At 38.5% G+C, this 27,254-nt stretch overlaps 2 protein-coding genes across 12 annotated transcripts in view; both read right to left on the reverse strand.

The window, feature by feature from the left end:
• Window positions 1–1,302: 1,302 nt before the first annotated feature.
• The window catches only part of LOC100114823 (basement membrane-specific heparan sulfate proteoglycan core protein), a 162,425-nt gene continuing 136,473 nt past the window's right edge, over window positions 1,303–27,254 (reverse strand). For all 11 annotated transcript variants that reach the window (XM_031922424.2, XM_031922423.2, XM_031922422.2 and 8 more), the window contains 2 exons: window positions 10,136–10,301; window positions 1,303–1,325 (listed from right to left, as the gene is read on the reverse strand). In XM_031922424.2, coding sequence (XP_031778284.1) covers window positions 1,316–1,325; window positions 10,136–10,301 — 176 coding nt within the window. In that variant the 3' untranslated portion in view covers window positions 1,303–1,315. The remainder of the gene's footprint in view (window positions 1,326–10,135; window positions 10,302–27,254) is intronic.
• Window positions 6,492–10,129, reverse strand: LOC103316735. The gene has a single exon (XM_008212026.3). The coding sequence runs from the start codon at window positions 7,522–7,524 to the stop codon at window positions 6,970–6,972; it is 555 nt and encodes a 184-aa protein (XP_008210248.1). The 5' UTR covers window positions 7,525–10,129; the 3' UTR covers window positions 6,492–6,969.

Here is a 27,254-nt window from a genome sequence, read left to right on the forward strand (position 1 = left end):
TGCAAAAGACTAGATTTTTTAACTAGTGCGCGAAACAAATAATATGGCGCAAAACATGCCGTTGCTATGGAAACGTTGTTTCGCATACGCTACACGAAAAACGAGCTCCGTGAAAACCGCGTTTTTCACGCACGTCGTGTTAAATAATATAGTATCATACAAGTGTCAAAATATACTATTTTATTCTCGCAAATAAAAAAAAAATGTTTGTTCGTTCATCTGCGCATTTATTTAATTCTTGTTATATGATGTTATTTATTTATTTATTATATACCTACACGGACAGATCGCGTCTTTTAGGGTATTTTTACAATTTTTCACAATTTTATTCGCACGCTTACAAGTTAACAAATATACATATATAAAGAAAAAACTCTTCCTCGGCCAATAGAACCCACGTCCTTCAGATCCACAAGCGAAGACTCTGTCGTCGCGCTAGCGTTATAGTTGGTAAATAAGAAAACTTTTTGGATATATAAGCTGCAACTTGAATTGACCAAAAAACTTGGGAGACCATTATAAAATGGTGCATTTGACCAACTTCGAGGCCAACTTTAACAATCAATTGGTTCTAAAAATAATAAATCTTTGCCACTGTGAAAATTGATTTAATGATAATTCCATGAAATATATTTCTCTTCCATAAAAAATGGATAGTTATTAATAAGTTTAGGGCACAGAAATGTGAACTGTTTTATTTATTTTAAGTGCCCAGTTCTTAGGTTATTGTCCATTCTAAATCAGCGCATTTTTACTAGAGTACTTTTGTGTTTTAATAATGTTCATTATTCGAAATTAAGAATTGTACAGAAACAACTTTCTTTACTTAATTATATTACTTAATTCAATAAGATTTGAATATATATTTAAATGTAAAATAATTTATGCTGTAAGAGATGTGTAAATGTGTCTGGTGCAAGTATGTATTAGTGTACTTTTATGTAAGTACATCTAATGTATACCTAATAATTATAAATATTGATAATAAATACAAAATATTTAGAAATTATAACAAAAATGGATTTATATATATATATATATATATATATATATATATATATATATATATATATATATATATATATATATATATATATATATATATATATATATATATATATATATATATACAATATTCGATAATAAGTGCATATATAATAACTCTCATTCTCAAAGGCACAATTTTTAAATAGAGTTTGTATCTTGCAAATTGTGAAATTGGGTAGTGATTTTGATATCCAATCTGAAACTTTAAGCAACTTCACGTGCAATTACTATAGTACATGCTTCGTTTTTATTTTCTTTTTGTAGTTGTTTATCCAGTCCTGAAAATAATTTTTTATTTAACTTTAATAAAAGGAAAAAACTTAAACAAATAAAAAGTAAATTAATCAACTAATAACTAATAAATTAATAATAAGTAAAATGAAAAACTATAATATGCATACTTTAAACGTCGATTATGACAAAGTTTGAAAATACCGCAATATTTGGCTTTTTATTGCCATGACCCTGTTGAAAAAAATGGTGTCATTAAATGACGTTATTGGGCGTGTCACAAATTGCAACAAAAAATGGCGTTATTTAATAACGTCATATACTAAGAAATTACGTTATTTTGTTCAAAAAGAGCCATCTTTCTTTAATCTTAAAATAACGTAATTTTTTGTCATTTCACGTGTCAAAAATTTAAGCAAAAAACAGCGTCATATTTTTACTGTTTGTTCTAACCTAAAAACTACGAGAATGACGTCATTCTCTGAGGAAGCTAATCCTATTAAAAATTAAGACATACAATTAATATACTAGTAGTAGTGTTCGAATATTAGTTTAATATGCAAAGAGAGTGTATCTAAAAAAGCATAAAATTGCCTACATTTTCCCGCAAGATTTTCCAGATTGACCGTTCCGTACAATCTTTAGACACGACCGCGACACGGAAGTGTGTGAAAAATGTGTGAGATGCGATATCCAATAAAATTTTGGAAGGAGTATCCTCTAGTACAAACCTGAAAACTAATTTTTTTTATCCTGATGGTCTACGTTTTTTTAAAATACGGACACAATTTGTTCAAATTTTGCGTGTTTTTTTAATAAAAATTTTGGTGTCACACGATTATCTCTGAGATACTTTTAACAATCAGGTTAAAAATTTGTTTGCAAACTCCCCTCGTAATAGTAAGGTGACGAATTTATTTGGGGCTTGATCCTGCATGTATACGCAGAATGTGGTCACATCCAAAAATCGTTAAAAACAGTTTTTTGCTGTAACTCAAATTCTATGCATTCTACAAACAAAAAAAAAGTTAAATAGAAAAGTTATAGATCTCAAGGAAAAAAACTCTTTCCTCTAGACACTTAAGCGTGAAAATGCTTTTAATTCGAGTTAACAGGGCAAAATCGATTTTGTTATAGGAATAAACTAGTATACATTTTACATAAAAACCTTAAACGTAAAAGTTGTAGATAATTTGAAAACACAACTTTTTACCATGACAAACATGTGTTCAAAACGCTTATACATAAACAACAACCCTAGAAACGATTTTTGGTACATATAATTGAATAACAATTTCGGTGTGACACGCCCCATTTGGCCCAAAAGCTTTAATTGATTACCTCACGTTCGAGCGGAGTGCGACCATCAGGCAATATCGAGGCGAGCGCCGGTAAGGCCGTGTGTCGCGCGCTAGTTATGATTAAAAAGGTGATGTAAAAAAAAATGTAATATAGAATTTGATGTTTTAGGTATGGAAGCAGGTGTGCGAAGCCAGGTAAAATAAAGTCACTCACTATCTCTTAAGAATATATTATCTTTAATGAATTTGCGACTCAATTACACTATGAGTATTAGGCGATCGTCCGAACGCTTCGGTGGTTATCCGGGAAGAGAGAGAGAGAGAGAGTAAGAATTTAACGCGTTCTACCGTACCTATGATTAGACGCGTTACAACTACTCTGATCAATAGAGAATCTAAGCGGCAATTCGAAAGCTCGAATAGACAATTATATTAGTTGTTTCTACAGAATTACATCACGCTCCTCTCAACTAAATAATTGTCATTCGCAGTACAATATCACAATTACTAATACTCGGACAATTACATTATAAAAATTTTTTTTTTTAAAGGTTCAATCGAATAAAATATACATTTATAATCTATCTTCAGTCTTGATCACTTGTTATGACCTTGAGATTTCTTCTGCTCTTGATTTGTCTTGAGTCCCACTGCACCGACAAAATCTTGAATTTTCCTGGGAGTAGCTGCCTTCGTTAGAGAATCAGCTAGAATATGAGATGAACTCGCGAATCTTACCCTTATCTGTTTGGTTTGAATGATCTCTTTTATAAAATGGTGTCTCACGTTTATATGCTTGGTACGTGGACTAAAACGAGAATTGTTGGAGAGATCGATTGCACCTTTGTTGTCACAGTAAACCAAAAAGGCTCTTCAGGCTGAATCGACAATTCTATACTGAGTCTTCTCAACCACATTGCTTCTTGAGTCGCTGCAGACAGAGATAAGTATTCTGCTTCTGTACTTGAAAGTGCCACAGTGGCTTGCCTTCTGCTGTTCCAGCTGATCGCACTCCCTTGACAGGTAAAAACATAGCCAGATGTATATCTTGAGTCATCTGGGTCCGTAGCCCAGCTGGCATCGCAGTAGCCTATAATACTTGGATTATCTTGCTTGCTGTACCTAAATCTTAAGTCCTTGGTGCCTTGGATGTATCTAAAAATCCTTTTGACCACATTCCAATGTGACTCATTAAAGTTTTGGTTGTACTTACTTATAGTGCTGACAGCGTAGGCCAGGTCTGGCCTCGTAGCTTGTGCCAGATACAGAAGCGATCCCACAGCATTCTGGTAAGGAATTTGGTTCACTGGGAGCGATTCTTCAGAAAAACTATTTTGAGCTTGAGTATGGTTGCTGTCCATGGGAGTGGTAGTTGGTCTACATTCGTCCACGCCAAAATTCTCCAGAAGTGTGGCGATGTAGTCCTTTTGGGCCAACTCAATTACACCCAGGGTCCTCTCATGGTGAATATTGATTCCAAGGCATCTACGGACAGGTCCCAAGTCCTTTATTGTGCAGACACTCTTCAATCCATCCTTGAGTATGTTGAAGAAATCTGTGCTGTCTGTAAAAACTAAAATATCATCGACAAACAATGCCACTATAATGGATTTATTTACTGTTTTATATGTATAAACACATGAATCATAGTTGGATTGAACGAGGTTGAGACTTTTGAAAGCACTGTCCAGCTTCAAATTCCAGTTTCTGCTTCCTTGTTTTAGACCATACATAGCTTTCTTCAATCTGCATACCTTAGTTTCGTGTCCTCTCTTAATAAATCCCTGGGGCTGCTGAAGAAAAACCGTCTTCCCCATCTCACCGTGCAAGAAGGCTGTCTCCACGTCCAAGTGAAAGATGTCGAAGTCCCTTCTGGCTGCATAGGCAAAGAGCAGTCTCAGTGATGTGTAACGCACCACTGGAGAGTAGGTCTCATCGTAGTTTATTCCTCTCACCTGGGAGAAACCTCGTGCCACAAGTCTAGCTTTATATGTTGTAGTTAAAATCCATTTGGATCCGATGACTGGTTGTCCATGAGGTAAATCACATAATTCCCATGTAGAATTCTTTATAATTGACTGGTATTCTTCTCTCATGGCATTTATTCACTGCTCAACCTCGGGTCCATTGATTTCTTGTTGATAACTCTGTGGTTCTCCTGTCTCGCTAATAGCTGAATATGTCACAAACTCATCCAGATGTTTTGGCTTAAGCTTCCTGCGCATAGATTTGCGAATAGGTACTGATGAGAAGTCTTCATCGGAGCTTCCTTCATCCACTGACTTTGCCTGTCTACCAGCTGATCTGGTGTTTGGTCTTTGTGTGCTTCTGCTACACTTTTCTGCTGCGGGATTCAAGGTTAGGATGTCACTGTCAGTCTGCTTAGTCCTCTTGATCACTGGTTCTGAGCTGTGATTTAGCCCTTGCGAGTCTCTCTTTCTATTTTCTTTTTCAGGTACACATCTAGTTTCCTCTGATTCTTCCACAGGTACATTCTTACATATAATTTTATTTACAGGTTCAACAATTTTCTTCTTTACATGTTCGACAATTTTCTTCTTTACGGGTTCCACAGCAGGTTCTACATCTTTCTTATTTACAGGTTCAACAATTTTCTTCTTTACAGGTAAGTCTACATCAATTGTCTCCTTTTCAGGTTCAACAACATTCTGCGGTATCGTGCTTTCATCTAAGTTCTCTGACTCTACAGGGAAGTATACTGATTTAGACTTCTGGGCTATGCCGTGTGGCTCTTCAAAAAATTGAACGTTGCAAGAGGTAAAAACTTTTCTTTCTGACTCATTCCAGAGTCTGTAGCCCTTTTGATCTTCGCAATAGCCTAGTAGAATAGCTGGTTTAGATGTGAGATCAATTTTTGATCTCTGATAGCTTGGCACGTAGGCCCTGGCACGACATCCGAATACTCTGAGAGACGACAAGTCTGTCTGGCTTCCTGGCCAAACTTCTTCAGGCGTACGTCCGTTCAAGCATCTTCTGGGGCTTCTGTTAGAAATATAACAAGCTGTAGAGATAGCTTCTGCCCAAAACATCTTTGATAGCTTGGCCTCTGCCAACATGCACCTCATTTTTTCTAATAGGGTCCTGTTGACCCTCTCTGCTCTCCCATTTTGCTGAGGAACATACGGTATGGAGGTCTCGTGTTTAACACCGAGCTGCTCCAATGCTGCTTTCAGTCTCTGGTTGACATACTCTTTACCGTTGTCGCTTCTAAATATCTTGACTTTCTTCTGGGTTTGATTGTTGACTAGTTTAATAAAATTTTGTACCACTGCTGGAACCTCATCTTTAGTTTTTAAAAAATAAACAAACGTCTTTCTCGAAAGATCATCTAGGAATGTAATAATATACTTGGCCTTGCCCATTGACAGGTGATCTACTGGACAGACATCACTATGCACAAGGTCCAATATACTGTTGGTACTTTTATTGTTTTGATGAAAAGGCTTTTGCACGAGCGTTCCTGTGACACAAATTTCACACTTGCCAACCTGGCTCTTATCAAAGTCAATACCTGTGGTTACCTGGCGAAGCTGATTTAAATATTACTGATTTAAATGCGCCATTCTTCTGTGCCACAGATCTATGCTACACTTTTCAGTGACCTTGAGAGCTATTACTGACTTGGTTGCTTCCTGGTGTGAATTTGGTCTAAGGTTTATCTTGTAGATGTTGTTGTTTGTTAGTTGGCCTTGGAGCACAACCACGTTGTTCTTGCCTATCACCTCACACTTAGTATCTTTAAATAAAACTCTAAATCCTTTCTTGACTAGGGCACTGACTGATATCAGATTTGATGTTATGTCAGGTACGCAAAGCACATTCTCAAGACGCACTTTGGAGTATTTGTTGTCATCATAATACTGTAAGACCAATTCACCTTCTGCTTTTACTGGCACCTTAGCTTTGTTAGCTGCTGTAACTGTAGCAGTCTTTGGTTTTCGCACGTTAGACATATGCGCGTCACTTCAACACATGTGGATTGACGCGTCGGAGTCTAAAATCCATTCTGATTTGCTTGCATTACTCACTAGATCCACTACAAACAACGTCTCCACAGGTATCGTGGTTTGGGCTTCAGCATCGGCAAGAACAGTGTCGACGACGGCTGAGTGAGTATCACGCATGGTTAACGTGGTCACACAGTGTCCTCACATTCGCTCTCGTCAGCTGATGTAGCTACTGTGCAAGCTTTTTGGGATTTGCGATTCTGGACTGTACATCTATTCGCCAAGTGACCATACTGATTACGCTGCTTTTGCTTGGATGGGTGGCGCCCTCTGTTGTTCGAATTTCGAGACTGGAAGCTTGAGTGATGCGACTGGTGCGTGTAGAGTCCGAGCGTTTCGGAGTCGCTTTCACGGACGCCATTTTAGTTTTCTTCTAATAATTTGTTTTTGACCAAATCGGCCGTTATTTCTGCTCCGGAGCTTCCAAGCGCCATTATCATAGGCTGATATGATGACGGTAAACCCGACAGCAAAAGCGCACCCACTAAATCTTCTTGCAATTTTGTGCCACTTGCGCTGAGCTTTTTAGTAGCAGAAATAATATTTGATACGTACTCTTCCATACATCTGCAATTTTTCAGTCTAGTCGTGGTAGTTGCTTGTAGAAGCGATACTTTTCTGGTCAGTCCCTTATCATCATAAGTTTTTGCCAACTCATTCCAGACCTCTTGCGGTGATGTCGTATTTTCGATGTACGCGTATACTTCGGATTCCACTGCAAGAATTATGCGCCCACGCGTTTTCTGCATCTTTTTCGGATCTGTAGACAGGGTGCCGTCTGTGCGAGCTTCTATGGTGTCCCATAGATCTTCGACTTCCAAGTAAGCCCTCATGGCTACTGACCACTGTCTATAATTTTCACGGCCAACTAATTTGTCGATGAGTTGGTATGTACCGTTTGAACTGCGACTCGCCATTTTCAAATTCTGCACTCTAACTGTAGTGTTGCGTAATTCGCTATATTTATAGCCGGCACTGTTCGACCTCGGTTTCGCACATATCACGGCAAAGAAAACTTTTTCGGAGTTCTTTGAATGGGGCAGGGCCCATAACCTGATGCTTTAGGTATGGAAGCAGGTGTGTGAAGCCAGGTAAAATAAAGTCACTCACTATCTCTTAAGAATATATTATCTTTAATGAATTTGCAACTCAATTACACTATGAGTGTTAGAAAAAAAGTTAAATAGAAAAGTTATAGATCTCAAGGAAAAAAACTCTTTCCTCTAGACACTTAAGCGTGAAAATGCTTTTAATTCGAGTTAACAGGGCAAAATCGATTTTGTTATAGGAATAAACTAGTATACATTTTACATAAAAACCTTAAACGTAAAAGTTGTAGATAATTTGAAAACACAACTTTTTACCCATGACAAACATGTGTTCAAAACGCTTATACATAAACAACAACCCTAGAAACGATTTTTGGTACATATAATTGAATAACAATTTCGGTGTGACACGCCCCATTTGGCCCAAAAGCTTTAATTGATTACCTCACGCTCGAGCGGAGTGCGACCATCAGGCAATATCGAGGCGAGCGCCGGTAAGGCCGCGTGTCGCGCGCTAGTTATGATTAAAAAGGTGATGTAAAAAAAATTTAATATAGAATTTGATGCTTTAGGTATGGAAGCAGGTGTGCGAAGCCAGGTAAAATAAAGTCACTCACTATCTCTTAAGAATATATTATCTTTAATGAATTTGCAACTCAATTACACTATGAGTGTTAGGCGATCGTCCGAACGCTTCGGCGGTTGTCCGGGAAGAGAGAGAGAGAGAGAGAGAGAGAGAGTAAGAATTGAACGCGTTCTACCGTACCTATGATTAGACGCGTTACAACTACTCTGATCAATAGAGAATCTAAGCGGCAATTCAAAAGCTCGAATAGACAATTATATTAGTTGTTTCTACAGAATTACATCAGAATTTATGAAAAAATTCTGAAATAATTCATGAGATCCTTGGAACACTTCGGGAATACATTCCCACAGTTTCAAGATAAGACAATATGTATACTTGAACAACATTTTATGTATTGGAACAATATTGTATTTATAGGAATTATAAATTTGTTGGAGGAAGCAACGTGCCAAAGAATTGACAGCGGTTTTAGACATTTTTCCACCTAGACCTATAGTAACATGGCTATTTGTCGATACCTTACTATTAATCGCAAATACTTGGCATAGAAAATATTTTTTTTGCCAAAAAACTAAGTCCGCTCTATTTAACTCCCTTTAATCGCTAGGATGGTGACACGACGTTGATTAGCTATAACTATGGACTCCTCCCCGGTATCAGATCCCAATAGCTGAAGGCTACACGTATACTAATACTGAGATTGCATAGTCACGCATAAATACTGTATAGGACAATAAACTAGATAGTAACGGTCAACAAAGAGCACTAGAAAAGTAAAATTATGTAGCAACGAGTACTGAGAAGTTTGCAATAATAATATAAATTTCACATAATTTAATAGATAAATACGATCATAATGTTATTATATTGTAAATATGATATTACTATAAAATTAGAATGAAATTGACTAAATTAAGTAGTAACTAATTATTGGTAAAAAATTTCACAGATATATTTTCCTAACTTTACAATACCATTTAATTTATGTGTCATTAATGGAAGACAGTATACATTAAACTTTTCAAATGTAGATTTACGAGAATAAAAAAAATTTTTATGAAATAATAAAGAGGCTATATTTTTAAAGTTTTGTACGGTTATTTTGTATACCATTGTTAGAAAAATTTAAAAATCTGACACGATGGCAAATACAAGAGTCAATATACTTAGAACTATATTCATTATCAGTTACAATATTTTTCATAACACGTGCATCGAAAATACGTGCGCACACGACTTCACCGTACCGAATGAATTCCTAACCTCGAAATCCGTCATCGCCCCCTAACACCGCCACCGAACCGACGAACCGATGCCGCGACCGTAGAATTCCGATTGTAGCGAAATCATAAAGCCGTACTTGAAATTTGTTAACCGCGTTAGTTTAAACAATACCATTTGTAAAGGCAAAATATTCTTAACAAAGCCCGTAATTGATTTCTGTTTCAGACGGGATTTAACAACTTACTTCCAATACTTTTGTTTTGTTACCAAATCTACTTTATGATTGTTAAAATATAGAAACAGACTCATTAATTTTCCTTTCCCTTATCCAGATCCTGGAACCGACTGACTATCCAGTCTCTCGGGGAAAGTCGTACCGTTTGTGTTGTGTACAAAGAAATATTTTAATATTTTACTATATAATTAAAAAAAAAAAATTATATAATCTTTATCATTCTTATAAAACATATTTATACAAACAAATATATTTTATAAATTTTTACTTTTTTATAACATGCTTCGCAACAAAACATGTTAACTACGAGCGAAGCGAGCGTTTTTTGCTAGTTAAATGTATTAAAGTTTTTAAAATATCATCTTCTAAATAACTAGATAAGCATAAATTAATAAAACAATTGTTCGAATGGAATTAATGGATTACTTTACCTTCTTAATGATTTCGGCGTTGGGTATGCAAGATATGACTTAGGATGACTCAGTTTTGGCGAACGAATCATTTGAGAATATTGACAATTTGGACCTGTTTTTCCGACAGGACAGTTGCAGACATATCCATCATCTGTTTCACTACAATGTCCATCTCCACAGATTCCTGAAATAATATCACAGACTCTCTACAAAACAGTAATAACATCAAAAGAAAGATTTCTTAAATTAAAATCTATTCTCTTAAATGTGACAAGTGAGAAACGCTTATGAGGTAACGTTGTAAACTCGTTATCATCTCCCAAGCATATATGTAGGAGGAGTAGATGTATTTACAGAGAGAGAGAGAGAGAGAGAGAGAGAGAGAGAGAGAGAGAGAGAGAGAGAGAGAGAGATTGGTAATGTTTATTAACGCCAAGGTCAAGGACCGTATGGCGAACTCGAAGTACATACAGAAAAATACAGGTGTTAGGGCGAAGAACGTACATAGTATAAAATGATAGCATAGAATATACAGAGTATGAGACTATTTTGCTCTCTCTCTTTCGCATGTAGAGACAGAAAAAGTACAATAAAAATGACGGCAAGAAATTACAGGAAAAACCAAATGTTATCAGATGAAATCGTGAGTAGTAATACAAATGAACACGCTAACTAAACGCTTAACGCTTATCCTACATAGTGTTGTTCGAGGCTTAATAGATACTCGTATAAGCGAACTTTAAAGGTTTCGACGGTGTTTCATAATTTAATTGAGAGAGAGAGAGAGAGAGAGAGAGAGAGAGAGAGAGAGAGAGAGTCTGCGAGGGACGGATATAACGAAACTCGATCGCCACGTGGTCGAGTAAACCTAACCTACACAGCCACTTAAATTCATGCACTAATCACTCACACTGCCGGCGCTAATTATCTGACAACTACCACGATATTTAACGCACAATAATAATGGAAAAATTAAATTTCTAGTAATTAGATAACTATATACACAAAAATTACACTAAGCATATGAGCTGATATAAGGTCAGCATGTATTTTGCGCAAAGTTAATTTAGAGCCACTTCACAACACACAAACTTGAGACTAGGGTAGGCAGGATCGCTGGACGATGCTGGGACAGGAAGAGCATCAAACAATCCTGGTCGCAAACACGATAGCAATCAGTCCAGGAAGAAAATGCCACGATGTCGAGTGAAGCGAAGATGGCCGCTAGAGTCTCACTCGCTGCTACCTTGCTGATGCGAATAATCAAATCGAGTTCTCTCAGCAAGCACCGATCCCAGGCCAATAAATAATAGCACACTCGGAAGCTTGCAAAAAAGCGCATGCAAGGGTCTGCAGAAAAAACGCCCGGAGGCAAATAAAGGCAGACAAAATCTAAGCTTTAGGAAGAGAGAGAGAGAGAGAGAGAGAGAGAGAGAGAGAGAGAGAGAGAGAGAGAGAGAGAGAGAGAGATAGTCTACGAGGGACGGTTGTGAGCACGAGGATTAGAGCGTGGGACGGATTAAAACCATAAAGCAAACGGTTCGAGCGAGAGGTTTTATGAGTGAACGCCGGGCGAACGTTTTATAGGTTTATGGCATTAATGACGGTCTGAGAGAGCATGTCCGAGAACATGGTGTACACGTGGTGAAGATGTGAGGCCCAACTGAGTCCCGAGAGCGCACGAGTGAGGGGTGAGTGAGGGCAAGTGGGAGGGTCAGGTATAGCCGTGTATGCTGACCGGCAGCCCCGAGAAGCGCCAGATCTAAGTCCGCCACCGTAGTGAAGTCACTCACCTGAAAGACGAAAGAAGCCAACGACGAAACCAACGTCGAAGACGCAGGAAGCCTTGGACGAGTGCGACCTTGAAGACGAAAAACCAAGCCGAAGACGCGTGTAGCTCAAGACGAGGGCCACACACTCAAGACGTAAGAAGGCGTGAATACGCAGCCGAAGATGACAAGACGAAGCCGAGGAAGACGCTGAGACGACGCACAGAGACGCTGCTTAATCAATGACGCTAAGATGAAACCACAACGACGTAAAGTAAAGGCGAGTAGACGTGAAGAAGTTAGCCATTTAAGACGTTTCAAAATAATTCAAGACGGAGACTTCCAAAGAAGCGCGCTTATGTAAGAAGATCCCGAAGCTACCGACGCGACAGCAACCGGTAAGAGCTGGAAATAATACAGTAGAAAATAAGATTTCCGAAAGGTCTACTAGACGAAAGACCGTAGAGATGACGAAGAATAGCGAGACGGCAGTAGGAGACGAACTAAATGAGACGGTTGTCAAACAAACGATGGCTTCACAACTCGAGGATATGCGGAAGCAACTTGAGAAGATGAAGCGAGCAATGAGCACCGCGCGAGCCGCAAGCTCCGCGAGCAACAGCATAGCCGACGACATAATACCTTCCCCGTAGCTAGCTCCTAATGCTGACAATGAACTGCTACGGCGTGAATTAGAAATAACTCGACGAGAGTTAGCATTCGCCAATGGCCAAAGACGTAAAAAGCCAAGAGCGTACAAACAAAATACTATTGCGAGACGTAGAGGGAACGCTGCCACGATTCTCTGGCAAAGATTTGGCGTGCCCCGTGTCGATGTGGGCAAGTAGCATGGATCAGTTGGCCACAGTGTATGGATGCCCTATTGAAAAACTTTAGATGAAAATCAGAGGAGAATCAAATGTTTTTTTGGCGTGATTTTTAGATGAGAGTCAAGTGAGTCTCGTTTGATTCTCACTTGATTCTCATATTCTCATCTAATTCTTATTTGATTCTCATCTTACCGAAATGTCGAATAAGTCGAATGTTATTTTGTTAAATCTTGATTTAGATTGGTAAGGAATTCGTGAGGATTTATAAGGTTAGTAAAAAACAAATGATGATGAGAATTGGATGAGAATCGAATAAGAATCAGATAAGAATTAGATGAGAATGTGAGAATCATATGAGACTCACTTGATTCTCATGTCGAAATGACGCCAAAATCACTTTTGATAATCATCTGAGATTTTTCAATAAGATGGACACATCTAGAAACTCTCGTAGCCGCGAAGAAGTTGCTGAACGGCCCGGCGAAGATCTGGCCAAAGAGGCATGGCCCTGTTTCTCGGGTTGACTGACGAGCTTGCGACCAAGCTTGATCGCTGCAAAAACGCCGCAATGCGATTCGTTGAGGGGATTAAACGACATTATCACATCTCGCCCACTTACAAGAAATACGGGATTGCATCGTACAAGTGCAGGCTCTGATTCTTAACCTTGAACCTGTTGGCTACCACCTTGAGATCAAATACTCCTTTTTATCTACGTAATCACTTTAAATTCCGGGACACAGAGTGCCCTGGTTCCGAAAGAGCCAGTGCACTTGACCTCTGTATTCTGAAATTCGACACGGAGACGTTTGCCAACCCTTTTCGTGTTGGAGCGGCGCAGCTATGGAACGAACTACCCAAGGAAATCCGCGAGTTGCATAAAGCTAAATACCCTCCGTCTACCTGTAAAGCGCATCTAGCTAAACGCTCTACCCTTGCCGATCCTCGACTTCAATAGTCGATCGTAGCTCTAATAAATTTTTCTTTTAGCAGCCTGCGCCTATCTGAACACGTGTCTATTTTTCTCCGTCTATGTCTATATTTTATTCGTTTATACTACTAAAATATTTTATTTTACCTGTACATACGTGCAGTCTTCGATATTATTTGTAAATAATAGAAATGCGCAATTTTTATTTATTATTTATTGACTATTTTAATCTCTCGTTTTAAGTTTAATTTTAAACACTCTGTATTCTCTCACATTCCGTCAAACTTTGTAAGGACCTTAACGCTGGTCCACCTCGGCAGCTCTTCCAGAGCATATTATATCATATTGTATCACTGACTATAACGGACCCTGAGTCCCTAGTCGCTTTGTGAAAATAAACTCTACTCTACTCTCTCTCTCTCTCTCTCTCTCTTTCTCTCTCTCTCTCTCTCTCTCTCTCTCTCTCTCTCTCTCTCTCTCTCTCTCTCTCAATGTCATATTGCGTTATTATTGTATACTGTATATTTTATCAGCAAGTAGAAAAAAGAAAAAAATTTGTCGGGTATAGGACTCGAACCCGAGTGCATAAAATAAAAGATAACGACGTAGACCGCGCCGCCACAATCATCGTTCCTATAGAAAAACTGAAAGCATATATTTATCGGAAGGCTAGGGCGACTTATTAGTTTATTTTAATTTTGTTTAAGCTTAAGCTTAATTTTTTCGTTTCAATGTGATTGTGAAAACGTTATCGTACTAATACAATAATGTAAATTTATTTAAAATTGTATTTTTTCGTTACGCATAAAACTATAAACAATGGTAGTTACTGAGACGGCGGGCCCACCTGACAGGTAAGAGAGCAGCAACGGATAACTTGCCGATATCGGCAAGTTACCGACCATGTGGCGCTAGCGTCGACTATGTATTAATCTACCTGAGTGCAGGTAGATAGCGTGCGAATATAAAGCATTGAGGAGAGGCATAGCCCCGGGTATTTAAGGAGCTCCGCTGCGTTGGCGGAGTCATTCGCTCTCTGATGCAGCAATCAGGCCGTTAGTATGAACTGCGGATCTTATCTATCGATCAATCGTCCGGATGCTTAGTATGTAACGAGCATAGTGCTCTCGAAAGGTTATCCGGAGGATTATCCCTCTCTCCTAGTGGTATATCAGATTGCGATCTTCTGTACAGTATGCTTAAATACATGAATGATTATCTTCTTCAATTGAAATCTGTTCAACCTTATTTTATCCACCTTCCACCACCTCATCTTTCTCTTTCATGGACAGGACTGCGGATCCCTGCCTTGACTGAGCCGGTACTAACTAGATGTGGAAGTGAGATAGTGGTTCCTACTGAAGCATCTCCTAATTGCGTAGACCACTGATCATCACCCGTAGTATCGCCAGAGATTAGAGGAGAGATTGCCGATGAGCATAGGCGAAAGCGTGCCGTGCGATATGCAGTCGTAAGCTAGCGCCGCCCTGCGGTTTTCGCTCCGAACTATACGCATCTAGAAGCAGCGGAGGATAAGTAGGGGCGGCCGTACGCAACTAGCTTCCCCACCAGCAGCAGCGGCGAAGAGGGAAGTAGAGAGTACACAATCACATCGCGGCGCGGCAGAGCATAGAGGAGAAATGACATAAGCGGCGGTAACTGTCAAGGATTCGCGCTTATGCGGTGAATATGATTCATAAACAATGATATATTTATAACCAATCATCGGAAAACTCTATTACAGACTAAACTCTAAGCCCTTAATGTCAGTGGCCATGATCGTCTTTATAAAATCAACCCTCATAATTGAAAACTTTAATTTTTTAGAGGGATTATGGTTAAACCGACACAAACAAGTTAAGCTTAAGCTTAAACAAAGCTAAATTGAACTAACAAGCCACCTCAGCCTTCCAATAAACATGCTACTTTCAGTTTTCATACACCAACGACGATTGTGGCGGCGCAGTCTACGTAGTTGCTTGGTATTTATATGCACTTGAGTTCAAGTCCGACTCTCGGCTAATTTTTTTCTTTTTTTTATTTGCTTATAAAATGTTTATAATGCGTAAAAACAATAAGAAATATATATTATTATTCTTTTGGTACGTAGGGGACGTGCAATGTGTAACTATCATTATTTATAGTTTTATGGGTAACAAATTTACATTATTTTATTAGTACGATAACGTTTTCACAGTCACATTGAAACGAAAAAATTAAGCTTAAGCTTAAACAAAATTAAATTAAACTAAAAAGCCACCCCAGCCTCCCGATAAACATATGCTACTTTCAGTTTTATCAACGATAATCGATAATTGTGGCGGCGCGGTCTACGTTGTTACTTGGTATTCTTATGCACTCGGGTTCGAGTCCAAGTCACAGCAAATCTTTTTTTTTCTACTTGCTGATAAAATATACAGTATACAATAATAACGCAATATGCCATTCTGCTTCTGCAATTATATTTCAATTTAGGTAGTTATACGGTGGGCCTGCAATAAATATAGGTATAATTTACTTCTTAATAGTTTATGAAAAAAAAAGTATATTAGGAATACAAATTAATAATTTTTTTTTTAATATCAATGTAATTAATAAAACGTTATCGTACTAATAAGATGATTTAAATTTATTTAAAATTGTATTTTTTCGTTACCCATAAAACTATAAATAATGATAGTTACACATTGCACGTCCCCTAAGTACCGTATACTTACCTAAATTGAAATATAATCGCAGATGCAGAATGACATATTGCGTTATTATTGTATACTATATATTTTATCAGCAAGTAGAAAAAAAATTTGATGAGACTTGGTCTCGAACCCGAGTGCATAAGAATAACAAGCAACAACGTAGACCGCGCCGCCACGATCGTCGTTAGCATATGAAAACTGAAAGTAGCATATGTTTATCCGGAGACTGGGGTGGCTTATTAGTTTAATTTAGCTTTGTTTAAGCGTAAGCTTAACTTGTTTGTGTCGGTTTAACCATAATCCCTCTAACAAATTAAAGTTTTCAATCATGAGTTTTCAAAAGTTTTAGGTTCTAATTTTTTTACACTTATGTTGTTGTTTACTGTTACAATGCCGCTACCCTAAGCGGGTCTTGGGCGTTGTCGTCCAGATCGGACGGGTGGGTGCCTATCACTACACAGCGCGTCCTCAGATTGCGGATAGAGGAACAGCCCCTGAGAAAAAGGTTAGCTCCTAATAAATTGAATAAGCAGTCGCGGACAGCCGATAGGAACAGGCGCACAGTGGTCTCAAAATCAAAAAAATGGGACAAATTCAGTCTTAGATCGAGTATTCAGTAAAATTCATTTTAAAAAATTGAAAACATATCTTGATTTACCTAGGAATGAAATAGGATACCGCTTTTTTTTATTATAAACCCGCGTATAAGGTTAAAAAATCGATAAGGTAATCAAAAATGTAATTATTATTTCCGCAATTTATAAAATGATTGAAAACAAAAACTAACTCTCCAAATAAGTGCAGATATATGTTTTCGGTGTATTTTTTGACGCTGAACCCGAATCCGATGTCGGAGATGCAGTAAATATAAAATCAGCCCCTAAAATACGGCAAAAACCGCCCTGTTTTCCATAATATCGACTTATTTTCGAGAGGCGAGTAAAGATACGGGTTTTCGATGTACTTTTCGACGCTGAATTCGAAAATGCAATAAATTCACAATCAGCCCATCAAATAGAAAGCTTACTGTTAAATTATTTAATAGTTGTTTCAGTATGCAGTATTTATTATAATTTTTGTTATCACGAATCAATTAAATTAATTTTATGCAGTGATCATTAAATTAAGTAATCATGAAATCAAGGCGGTTTTTGCCGTATTTTAGGGACTGATTTTTTATTTACTGCATTTCCGACATCGGAATCGGATTCAGAATCGAAAAATACATTGAAAACCCGTATCTCTACTCACCTCTCGAAAATAAGTCGATATTACATGAAATCAGGCCGTTTTTGGCCCTACTTTATGGGCTGTTTTTTTATTTACTGCATTTCCGATATCGGATTCGGGTTCAGCGTCAAAAAATACATCGAAAACCCGTATCTCTACTCACCTTTCGAAAATAAGTCGATATTACATGAAATCAGGGCGTTTTTGGCCCTACTTTATGGGCTGCTTTTTTATTTACTGCATTTCCCATATCGGATTCGGGTTCAGCGTCAAAAAATACAACGAAAACCCGTATCTTTACTCACCTCTCGAAAATAAGTCGATATTACATGAAATCAAGGTGTTTTTGGCCCTACTTTAGGGGCTGTTTTTTTATTTACTGCATTTCCGATATCGGATTCGGGTTCAGCGTCAAAAAATACAACGAAAACCCGTATCTTTAGTCACCTCTCGAAAATAAGTCGATATTACATGAAATCAAGGCGTTTTTGGCCCTACTTTAGGGGCTGTTTTTTTATTTACTGCATTTCCGACATCGGATTCGGGTTCAGCGTCGAAAAGTACATCGAAAACCCGTATCTTTACTCGCCTCTCGAAAATAAGTCGATATTACATGAAATCAGGGCGTTTTTGGCCCTACTTTAGGGGCTGTTTTTTTATTTACTGCATTTCCGACATCGGATTCGGGTTCAGCGTCGAAAAGTACATCGAAAACCCGTATCTTTACTCACCTCTCGAAAATAAGTCGATATTACATGAAATCAAGGTGTTTTTGGCCCTACTTTAGGGGCTGTTTTTTTATTTACTGCATTTCCGATATCGGATTCGGGTTCAGCGTCAAAAAATACAACGAAAACCCGTATCTTTAGTCACCTCTCGAAAATAAGTCGATATTACATGAAATCAAGGCGTTTTTGGCCCTACTTTAGGGGCTGTTTTTTTATTTACTGCATTTCCGACATCGGATTCGGGTTCAGCGTCGAAAAGTACATCGAAAACCCGTATCTTTACTCGCCTCTCGAAAATAAGTCGATATTACATGAAATCAGGGCGTTTTTGGCCCTACTTTAGGGGCTGTTTTTTTATTTACTGCATTTCCGACATCGGATTCGGGTTCAGCGTCGAAAAGTACATCGAAAACCCGTATCTTTACTCGCCTCTCGAAAATAAGTCGATATTACATGAAATCAGGGCGTTTTTGGCCCTACTTTAGGGGCTGTTTTTTTTTATGATTCGGCACCTGGTCTAATGCGGTAACGATGCCACTGAAGGCACGCTGCTTTGCAGGGGGGCGTTAGGATGCGAGAATGGAACCGTAGTGTGTCTAACGACGAGTATTATTATTGTATTTATTAATGTGCACTGTCCTATGGAGGACAAAGCAAAAGAAGCTAAAGATCTCTATTACGAAACTTTACAGCAGGTAATCGATCAGTTCGCGTCTTACGATACAAGAATAGTATTAGGCGATTTGAATGCTAAAATAGGTAGGGAGGAAATGTTTAGGCCTACTATAGGTATTAGGGTCATAAATTTCGCGGCAGGAAAAGATCTTATAATCAAAAATACGTGTTTTAAGCACAAGGACATACACAAAGCATCGTGGACATCGCCGGACGGGGCCACACAGAACCAAATTGATCATTTTCTCATTGAAAAAAGACGCCATACTAACGTTCTCGACGTAAGGGCTCATAGAAGGGCAGATAGCGACTCGGATCACTTCCTAGTAGTAGCCAAATTAAGAGCTAGATTAGTAGCGAATCAGAATAGTAAGCGAACAAACAAGGTAGAAAGCTTCGATATTGAAAAGCTACGAGATAGAACAGAGCGAATTAGGTACCAGATAGAAATTAAAAACAGGTTTCAGGCTCTTGAAGAAGCAAACACATCGCCGGAGGGGAATGACGAACCGAATAGCTTATGGGGGGACGTCGAAAAAATGGTAAAAGAGGCCGCGAACAAAGTACTGGGTAAAAAGAAAAAGCCAAAGAGCAAACCATGGTTTGACGAAGAGTGCGAACTCTGGTTTGAAAGGCGAAAAAATGCTAAATTAGATAGCTTATACCATAGAAGCGATAGGACCGTAGAAGAGTATTCTAACGTAAGGAAACAGGCGGGCGCGATCTACAGAAATAAGAAGCGGGAGTATCAAAAGAATCTTATTAGGAGAATAGAAACTAACAGTAAGGAAAATAACCCCCGCGAAATGTACAGAGCGATTAACGCCATCAGAAAGGGTTTTAGGAGTAGAGCGCAATTGATGAAGGGCAAAAACGGCGACCTCGTAACAAATGACAACGAATTACTGTCGCTGTGGAAAAACTATTTCGATAAATTATTAAACGTACACGAAAATAGCGAAGAATTAGGGAACGAAATTCACACTGCCGAACTCCACGTGGAGGAACCGAGCTACCAAGAAGTAGAGACCGCGATTAAAAAACTAAAAAACAACAAAGCAGCGGAAATGACTCTATACCAGCTGAGTTACTTAAATATGGGGGCGTCGAGCTTACTTTTAAAATCTATAAACTAGTATGTGCCATCTGGAAAAAACACTATTGCCTCAGCAGTACCGATCGCAATTTCACTAGGATTTAAAATTGAATTAGCGTAACACAACTGACTTGCTAGTATCGAACACGTGGCTAGTCTCACCTAACCTCAAACCGTGCAGTTACACTATAAGCAGTTGCACTAGAACAGTTTATAAACTAAAAGCCAATTGCAAAACTGACATCAAATCGCATTAAACAAACTATTACACTCATCACGCATCACACATCACTCAAATTCACACATAGGCCAGTCAATAGAGATTTTTTGTTTGACAAAAATATGTTCAGCAATCTGCCTATGCGATCATTTAAAATACAGTCCGTAGATGTTTGCTGATGTAATTTTTAACTCGCAACTCGCAGTAATAAGTTTGTTATTAACAATTTAGTGAAAAAACGCGTTTTTTTGAATTTTTTGCTTATAAAACGAAAACTACTTGATCAGTATAAATTTTATGAAGAAAAAAGTTGTAGAGTATTAAATTACGAAGAGAATGAGACGTCGAACAATCCGATCGGTTGATTAAAACCGAAAAAATTCCGGAAAACCGGAAAATTCAGTATTTTTTTCAAAAATTCGTAACTGCCATTTATAAAGATTAAGAGCTGAAATATGGCACAAAAGTAGATAGTTATATTAACTTCAAGTATGCAAAAGGCAGGCACTGTCGGACCAATAGTTTTTGCGCAATTGCAATTTCAATTTTTTTATGCATTTTTTTGTCGGGAGCCTTCTTGCGTTACAAATGGTCAGATTTTAATTCTAATACCGGCATTCAAAAGTATAAGTGAAGTACTAAAAGATGTATAATCCAAGTTTTTGTAGAAATGAATCGAAATGGTCGAAACATGCAGTTGAAAATCGGCGAAAGCGGTCGGGCACGCGCCAGCGTGCGAGGAGTAGGGGGAATGAGGAGAAGCGCGCCTATGTAGATATACAGGCGCGCTGGGCCAGAGATTAGAGGAGAGATTGCCGATGAGCATGGGCGAAAATGTATCATGCGATATCAGAGATTAGAGGAGATATTGCCGATGCCGTGTTAAAAATGCGTGGCGAATTCGATCATGACGCCAGTTGCGGCCTGCCATCGAACATTACGCATCTAGAAAAGGAGCGTAGGGGAAGTATACGCATCCAGCGGCAGGAGAGGCGATATATATTCTTAGGACCACCGCGCCTGACGCTGCAGAGGAAAAGTGACATACGGCGACTGTCGAATTTGCGCATCCACACCTCGTGGTAGTTTCAACCATCGCCAAATAACTATTCGGGCATATTATTGGACTAAAAAGAATGTTTAAACAATATTTTTTTTTTAATGGCATTTGGAACTTGAAAGTTCATCGCCTTATCTACGCAAGCCTTCCACGCTGCCCTGTCTTGTGTCAATCCCACCCAAGATGCACCCCTCCGTCGACACCCACCTGTGCTATTTCTACTAGATCCGCTTTTACGTTGTCCTCCCATCTGCGTCTAGGTCTACCTAGAGGTCGCGTTACCATCGGCCTGCCTTTCATAACACGCGCTGCCGTAGGGTCGTCTCCCATTCTTGCTACGTGCCCTGCCCATCCCAATCTGCGTGATTTTATTATTCTGTTAATATTTGGTGATGCGTACAGATTGTGTAACTCATCATTGTGTAGTCTCCTCCATTCCCCGGTTTCCTCATCTTTCTTCGGTCCGTATATTTTCGCAAGACTTTATTTTCAAATACCCTAAAACGGTTGTCCGCCTGCTTAGTGAGAGCCCACGTTTCGCACCCGTACAGAAACACCGGCAGTATTACTGTCCTGTATATTCTTATTTTAACGTTTTTAGACAAGAGCCTCGACTTAAGTAAATTACTCACGGCGTAGAAGCTAGCATTACCCGAATGGAGTCTCTTGTTTATTTCGACATTAATCTCGTTTCTATCATTTATGGTCGTACCCAGATACCTGAATTCGCTAACCTTTTCAAAAGTAAAATTCTCAGTATATCCAAATCATCTGCGTAGCCTAGTATCTGCATTGTTCCATTAAGTGTTGCGCCCAGCTGGCTAACCTGCATTTTTCTAACGACATACTCTAACGTTAAGTTGAACAGCACCATAGAGAGCCCATCCCCTTGTTTTAAACCATCGCGTATCGTGAAGGGTTCTGATACATTACCGCCTACTCGGACCTTTTCCGTGCTTCCGTTCAGACATATTTGAATCAATCTCACGAGTTTTTTTGGTACACTGAGAAGTACTAGAATTATATGTGCCATCTGGTGGAAGGACACACAGATCCCAGGTGCAGTTTCGGTATATTGAGTCCATCTCGCTGTCCATGGCTTGGCTCCATAAATGTGAATCCGGGCCATCTGTGACCTGAGTATAATCCTTGGGCTCTAACAATTTGCCCTTGAATTTCTTCTCAGGAACCTCTATGGAGTCTGCCAGTAGTGCTGTGCGAGAGTTTTGCTTTCTGTTTTGGAGGTACTCCTCGTATTTTGGCGTTGGTTTCGCTACTCTTGGTGTTCTTCGTGTCTCCCTTGCATGTACATGCTCAGTGCTTGGTGGTGCTTGGCCTTCCTTGTTACTTTGTAGTAATTTGATGGTACTGGTTGTGATGCCTTGGTCGATTTCCATATCTGAGTCATAAATAGACGTATTCTCTTCTGGTTGCTCTTCTGCGCTCTCATCTGAGCTATCTATAAGTGGGGGGCTAGAGGTGTTCCTTGTTTTTTCTTTTGGAGCTACTGGTGAGTCGCAGTTTTCATAGAAGGTCACGTCTCTGCTGACTGTGACCTTTCTTGCTGACGGGTCCCATACTCTATAGCCTTTTCTGTCAGAGAAATAGCCGATGAATATGCACTGGGTAGCCTTCGCGTTCATCTTATCTCTCTTTGTCTGTGGTATGTGTACCATAGTTTTGCAGCCAAAAATCCTTAGGTGTGATAAGTCTGGTTTGTTGCCTGTCCATAGTTCGTGTGGAGTCTTGTCGCCTATGCAGCGTTTTGGAGTGCGATTATTGATGTAGGCAGCGGTTGCGACGGCTTCAGCCCAGAAGGTTTTTGGTAGTCCTGCATCCAAGATCATGCACCGAGCCTTTTCTTTCTTTTAGGGTCCTATTAATCCTCTCAGCTCTTCCGTTTTGCTGAGGGTAGCCTGGTATGCTGAGTCTCTGTTGGATACCTGAATTCTCCAACAGCTGCTTCATCCTCGAATTTTGGTACTCCGTTCCGTTATCGCTCTGGAGATACTTTATCTTCTTTCCCGTCTCGTTCTCAACGTAGTTTTTGAAATGTACGAAGCTCTTGTATACTTCGTCTTTACTCTTCAAGAAATAGACAAAAACTCTTCTGCTGTAGTCGTCCAAAAACGTTAGGAAGTATGTGGCATTTCCGTTCGATTTTGGGGTTATGTAACACAGGTCGGTATGCACTAACTCCAATATCTCACTTGCTCTCTTCTCGTTTTCTCTGAACGTCTTTTTACACATTTTTGCCAACGCACATACATCGCACTGTTTGGTTGTTCCGGGTTCTATTTTTATGCCGAATGCCGCTCCGTAGCTGAGTTACTTTACACTGTTGAAATTTAAATGCGCTAGACGCCTGTGCCATAGGCGCATGTTTTGAGTTCTATCAGGTATTACTAGTGCCACCTGGTGGTTGCAGGGGGAACTCAGCTTTTTGTTCGGCTGCCTCTCTTCTTTATCGACTGTCGGGTTGTTTCGAACGTAGGGCACCTTATACACGCCGTTTTTCATTTCTGCGTTTAGGATCACTTTTCCTTTATTGGTCTTGATTTTACATCCGGATAGCGTGAAGTCGGCGCTATACCCATTTTTGTGTATTGCACTGACGGAGATGAGGTTTGCGGCGATGTCGGGGATGAATAAGACATTTAGTAGTCTTATCGGTGTTCCGTCCTTCAACTTCATGACTACATCGCCTTCACCCTTTACAGTGACCTTCTCTCTATTTGCCACGGTTATACTTGCCAGATGCGAGTTTCTAATTTTTACAAACGCACTGCGATCGTGGCACATGTGACGAGAGGCTCCGGAGTCGGCGATCCAATCGTCTAGACTTAATTGATTTTTTGCGGTAAGTCCGACAAAGGCAAAAGCTGCAACTTGGTCGTCGTGCTCGTCGCAGCTATCCTGGTCGTCATCATGGCTCGCGTGATTTGCGTGATGGTTATTTTGCTGGCGCTTATCTGGCAAGGTACAGTTCCTTGAAATGTGGCCACGTTGATTACAGCGATAACAGCGTACATTGCTAAATTGGGATTTTGAATTCGTTTCTCTCCTATATTGACTGCCTCTGCGGTAAGCGTGTTTGTTTTGATTGTGGGTATAGAGTCCTACCTCTTCGGGTTTAGCTTCTTCGTTTTACCACTTGACCTTGAGAAGTATTTTTGCCTTGACATTTTCCGTTGTGATTTCTGATTCTGGGAGGCTTTCCATGGCCATCCGCATAGGCTCGTACTCTTCGGGAAGTCCTCCGAGCATTATGCAGGCTGCGAAGTCGTCCCCTAGATCTTTTCCAATGTCTTTCAGCTTCTGATGTACTGTTGTTATACGGTCGATGTATTGCTCCGTGGAGCTACAGTCTTCTAAACGGATCTTTGTGTATTCAATTATCAAGCTGGTTTTTCGGTATAAGCTTTTGCTCGCGTAGGTCCTTTTCAGCGTCTCCCAAATTTGCTTCGGACATTCCAGATTCTCTATTTGACTTAATACCACACGATCCACCGAGAGAATGATTTTTGTTCGCGCGAGTCTTTTCCTAGTAGCGTCGGTGCTGAGAGTGCTGCCAGCAGGTGCCACTATTACATCGAACAGATCCTCGTGCTCCAGGTAAACCTTCATCAGAACTGCCCAGTCGTGATATTTTTCTGCACCGGATAGGCGTTCAATGCTCTGGAGCAAGGCCAAATTTTGACCTCTGTTGGCCGCCATTTCGGTCGCACTTGTGTTCGAATCTTGAGTGCTTTTCGCAACGGTTCTGCCACTGTCGGTTCCACTTACGAACGCTCAAAAACTGCGTTTTATTCGTAAACTAGCGGTACACCCTGTTTAGTCGTTGGGACCCTGGGCCCATAACCTGTTGTATTATTATTGGAGGGTGTAAGTGGAAAGGGCGAGAAATAAAGACACTCGTATATACAATTATATCTGGTATATTTAATGTTCTCTCTATTAGGTGCGAACGGATACTCATAGAGAATCGCGCGCGTCGTGCGCTTTAATACCTCGCGCTCATAGCACCACACACACACTCATACGTAATATATATATATATATATATATATATATATATATATATACATGTATACGTGTATTTAAACACTGTTGCAACAGTTACTTTATTGTCTAAAATTCAATACATAAAGATATTTTTCAAGTATTAAGGTCTATATATATTTAGGCAAGTTTCTATTAGTTTCCAATAGTAGGTTACGATACCTGTGATTTAAATGGTTCTTTTTTACACGACGCGTAATTAGCATCCGAACGAGCGAGAGCGTTTAGCGCCGTGTAAAACTAAACCATTTGAGTCACAGGTATCGTATGAAATTTTATAGCACAGACTGCTAAAGTTCGCAAGTCACGCCTATTAGTTTATCACACTCACTAAGCTTGTGCGCTAACCTCACGGTGCAAATATGGATTACCTTAGTCACAGATAGGCGTGACTTAACAGCGGATGTTAGCCACACTGTGTCATAAAATCGAGGAGAGTGGGGTAAGAGGGTTTAAACATTTTTTCTTGACGTTTTTAGATTACACATGTTATTCAATGTTATATTATGTTATGTACAAATGTTATATTATGTATGAATTCATATCTGAGGCAAAAGTAAAATTGACATTTATATAACAAATGTAAAAATAATTAGCTTTAGAGAAGGGAATGAAAATATAATTTAAAGCATGTATTTTCCAACTGCACATATCTATCCAAAATTATGTAGAATATAATATAATATAACTTTATTGCAAATTTCACGAAAAACGCACACTTTTTACTTTTCAAAGGTTAAAATTACAATATCGTTGTTAAATTTTGGCGTTTAAAGATTAGATTCAAAATGTACTTTGAAAAATTTTGTTATAAATATGTCCATAATATGCTGAATTTTCTACAAGCTTGTGCTTTTCTAAATAATATTTAAAATTATTAACTGTACATCTTTTTCAGAGTCGAAACTAATACAGATATGTTTCAAAGATTATTCTTGAACTCTGATCCATATTTGTCTCTCATTAATTTATCTTCAAGTAAGAAGTCGAAAAAGTTGAACATCAGTATGAAAAGACTCCTTATTATTGATTCAACTGAGGAAGAAAGCGATGACAGCAATAGTGAAAGTAAAAGCGAGAGGGATAATGGGGGTGACAGTGAACTAGACTAATTTTTTCCTTATTAATTGTCTTACTGCTACTTATTTACATTTGTGTGTGTATATATATATATATATATATATATATATATATATACACACACACAAATATATATATATATATATATATATATATATATATATATATATATATTTCATTGATTTATTCGCTTCTTTATTTTATTATTTGTTTCTTATTTATATATTTGTTTGTTTGTACAAATTTTTTATGTCTTTATACGTTATTGACATTGTCTTGTTATTTACCTATATTTAATATAATTTAATTAATTATGTATGAATTTCGAATTCATTTAATTTTCATTTTTTAATTTATTAATATAAAAAGGCCATTTCCTTGGTAGTCTATACTTCAGAAAACGTATGATACCACATGAAAGAAATCGAGACTTGAAAATTTGTAGATTGAATTTCTTGTGTACATATATTATTGCAATAGAAAAGTATTTACGCTAAAAATAGAGTAAATATTATAGAAATAAAAAATGAATATCATATTAAATATTATAAAAAGCAGTAAAGAAAGTAAAAAAAAAAGATTGTTTTTAGAGATTGTTAAACAAATATTTTAAATTTATTCGAATTTCTACGCAAATTTCTAAGATATAGAGATATACCTGTTAGTGACTATTTCTAAATCACAACAAAGGGTACGGATTATTTAAATATGCCATAATACCATTCAAGCCACAACTACGTGTTATAATTTAAAAACACCT

Source organism: Nasonia vitripennis, assembly GCF_009193385.2.
Source record: "Nasonia vitripennis strain AsymCx chromosome 1 unlocalized genomic scaffold, Nvit_psr_1.1 chr1_random0015, whole genome shotgun sequence".
Classification (NCBI taxonomy): Eukaryota; Metazoa; Arthropoda; class Insecta; order Hymenoptera; family Pteromalidae; genus Nasonia; species Nasonia vitripennis.

Bases quoted from the DNA above. Each gene is read 5' to 3' on its own strand.
- LOC103316735 (XM_008212026.3), bottom strand. From the start codon at position 7,524: ATGGCGAGTCGCAGTTCAAACGGTACATACCAACTCATCGACAAATTA.